This window comes from Sardina pilchardus, chromosome 4 (assembly GCF_963854185.1).
Source record: "Sardina pilchardus chromosome 4, fSarPil1.1, whole genome shotgun sequence".
Taxonomy (NCBI): domain Eukaryota; kingdom Metazoa; phylum Chordata; class Actinopteri; order Clupeiformes; family Clupeidae; genus Sardina; species Sardina pilchardus.
Genome location: NC_084997.1, coordinates 27,397,911 through 27,400,410, shown reverse-complemented (window position 1 = coordinate 27,400,410; position 2,500 = coordinate 27,397,911). Strand labels below are relative to the sequence as shown.

The window sequence follows — 2,500 nt, the reverse complement described above, 5'->3', positions numbered from 1 at the left end:
CACATACAGTCCAGTACTCCTGCAGCTCTCATAGCTCCTGACCGCTCATTATGGCTCACTACGGTGGTCACAGGTGTGTGGAAGTCAACAAGGAGCTTAAGAGGGTCCTGTCACATTACGTACAGTAATACCTAGTGTTTGTGTGTGTGTGTGTGTGTGTGTGTGTGTGTGTGTGTGTGTGTGTGTGTGTGTGTGTGTGTGTGTACGTGTGTGTGTTGTAACTTTCCTGCATATGTTTGTTTGTGATCACGATGAACCGGTCGCCTAGCATTACAGTAGATCCACTAGTGTCCTGGCGTCTTGCTCCTCTCCCTCTCTCTCTCTCACGCTACTTCTCCATCTCTCTTCCTTTCATCACCTTCTCCCTCTGTTCTTTCTGTCTCATCCCTCTCTCATTTTCCGCTCGCCCACACACCCCATTTCCTTTCATCATCATCATCATCATCATCATCATCATCATCCTTCCCATCATCCTCCTCATCATCCTCCTCAGCGGGGTTTAAGTGACTCATCCTGGCCGGATTGTGACAGCAGCCATCCCAAACACACCTCCCTCCCTCCTTCCCTCCTTCCTTCTCTCCCTCCCTCTCTCCCTCCCTCCCTCCCTCTCTCCGTGAGTCAGCTCCTAAAGCCTGTGAGGTCCCGTCCTGCGGTCAGCACCACTCGGCTGTTTCTGCCCTTTCATGTCCGCTCTCGCCCCTCGCCTGACTCAGGAGCCTCGCTGACCCCGCGCTGACCCCACATAAGCACCTCTTAGCCCTCCTAGTTTATGTTACAGGTGTGCCGCCGTCACTCATAACGTCAGGCTTATCGGTGGCGTAAATCGTGAGAGAGATAAATTCCTGCGGAGGGGAGTGTGTGTGTGTGTGTGTGTATGTGTTGCCGTCTGGTTTGTGGTCAAGGTCACGAGGCCTTGACCTCTGAGCACCAGAGGGGTGTCCTGCAGCAGTGGCGGTAACAGGGGTGGGCCTGTGGAAATAGTGTGAGCTGTCTTATTCAAATGTTTGTGTGAGTATGTGTGTTTTTCTCCCTCTCTCTCTCTCTCTCTCTCTCTCTCTCTCTCTCTCTCTCTCTCTCTCTCTCTCTGTGTGTGTGTGTGGTGCTTACGTACATCATTGAAACTCTTGTTAGATAAGCCAATCAAATTGTTTTGATGAGAGGGTATCAGACAGAGAGAGACTATGTAAAGAAATGAATGCTTATTTTCACAACATCCAGAAAAAATAGTAAAAGTTCTCAGGGTCGGCATTCAGCACTGAGCAAGATTCCAGAATAGAAGATAGCTCCATGCCACCCATCCTTGCTTGATGTCCACTCCATCGCTCTGCTACTCTATGTTAAATGGCCACCTCTCTCCCTCTCTATATCTTCCTATGTACTCTATGTTAAAGAGGAACTATGCAGGATTGGCGATTTCATCTCTGGTTTCGGTTTTGTTTTTCGTTTTCGCTCGTTTTATGCTTGCATTTTCTCTGCAGAGCTTCCCCGACAGCTTTAGCGTGTATATTTATACATGTATAGGCTATATTTAAATATATAAATTGCAAGCGTGGTTCTTCGTCTCAGACTTCCAGATGTAAACAAGGAGCGATCGTCTCCTGCAGAAAGTTGCATAGGGTCTCTTTAAATGGTTGCGTAGAGTAGTCGAGTTGAGCTGATACCATGCAACGGAAAAGCCCCAGATGTTAAATGGCTGCCTCTTATATATATATCTCCCTATGTACTTTATGTTAAATGGCCGCCTCTCTCTCTATATATACAGTATATCTCCCTATGTACTCTATGTTAAATGGCCGCCTCTCTCTCTATACAGTATATCTCCCTATGTACTCTATGTTAAATGGCCGCCTCTCTCTATATCTCCCTATGTACTCTATGTTTTTTTTTTTGTAATTAAATTTTTATTGACTTTTCAACAATACAAAGTACACAGTACAAAGCATTTTGGCCAAATCCCCCCCCCCCCCTCTATGTACTCTATGTTAAATGGCCGCCTCTCTCTCTCTCTCTCCCCATAGTGACCCATGAGCACCTGAAGGAGCGGGGTCTGTTCGGGCTGCCCCCTCCCCCCCCGGGCGCCAGCGCGGCCGAGTACTACCACCTGATGGCGGCCAGCCACCGCAGCCCCTACGGAGAGCTGCTCATGCAGACCGGGGCCGCCGCCGCCGCCGCCGCCGCTGCTGCCGCAGTGCACCTGCCCGAGTACATGAGCCCCGTGGACAGTGAGTACACACACACACACACACACACACACCTGCCCGAGTACATGAGCCCCATGGACAGTGAGTACACACACACACACACACACCTGCCCGAGTACATGAGCCCCGTGGACAGTGAGTACACACACACACACACACACACACACCTGCCCGAGTACATGAGCCCCGTGGACAGTTAGTACACACACACACACACACACACACCTGCCCGAGTACATGAGCCCCGTGGACAGTGAGTACACACACACACACACACACACACACACACACACACACAC

General features: G+C 50.0%; 1 protein-coding gene across 1 annotated transcript in view; it reads left to right on the top strand.

The window, feature by feature from the left end:
* Positions 1 to 2,500, top strand: part of LOC134078716 (zinc finger protein GLI4-like) — a 41,228-nt gene that overhangs the window by 3,327 nt on the left and 35,401 nt on the right. Inside the window, exon 2 of the mRNA XM_062534838.1 lies at positions 2,019 to 2,222. Coding sequence (XP_062390822.1) covers positions 2,019 to 2,222 — 204 coding nt within the window. The remainder of the gene's footprint in view (positions 1 to 2,018; positions 2,223 to 2,500) is intronic.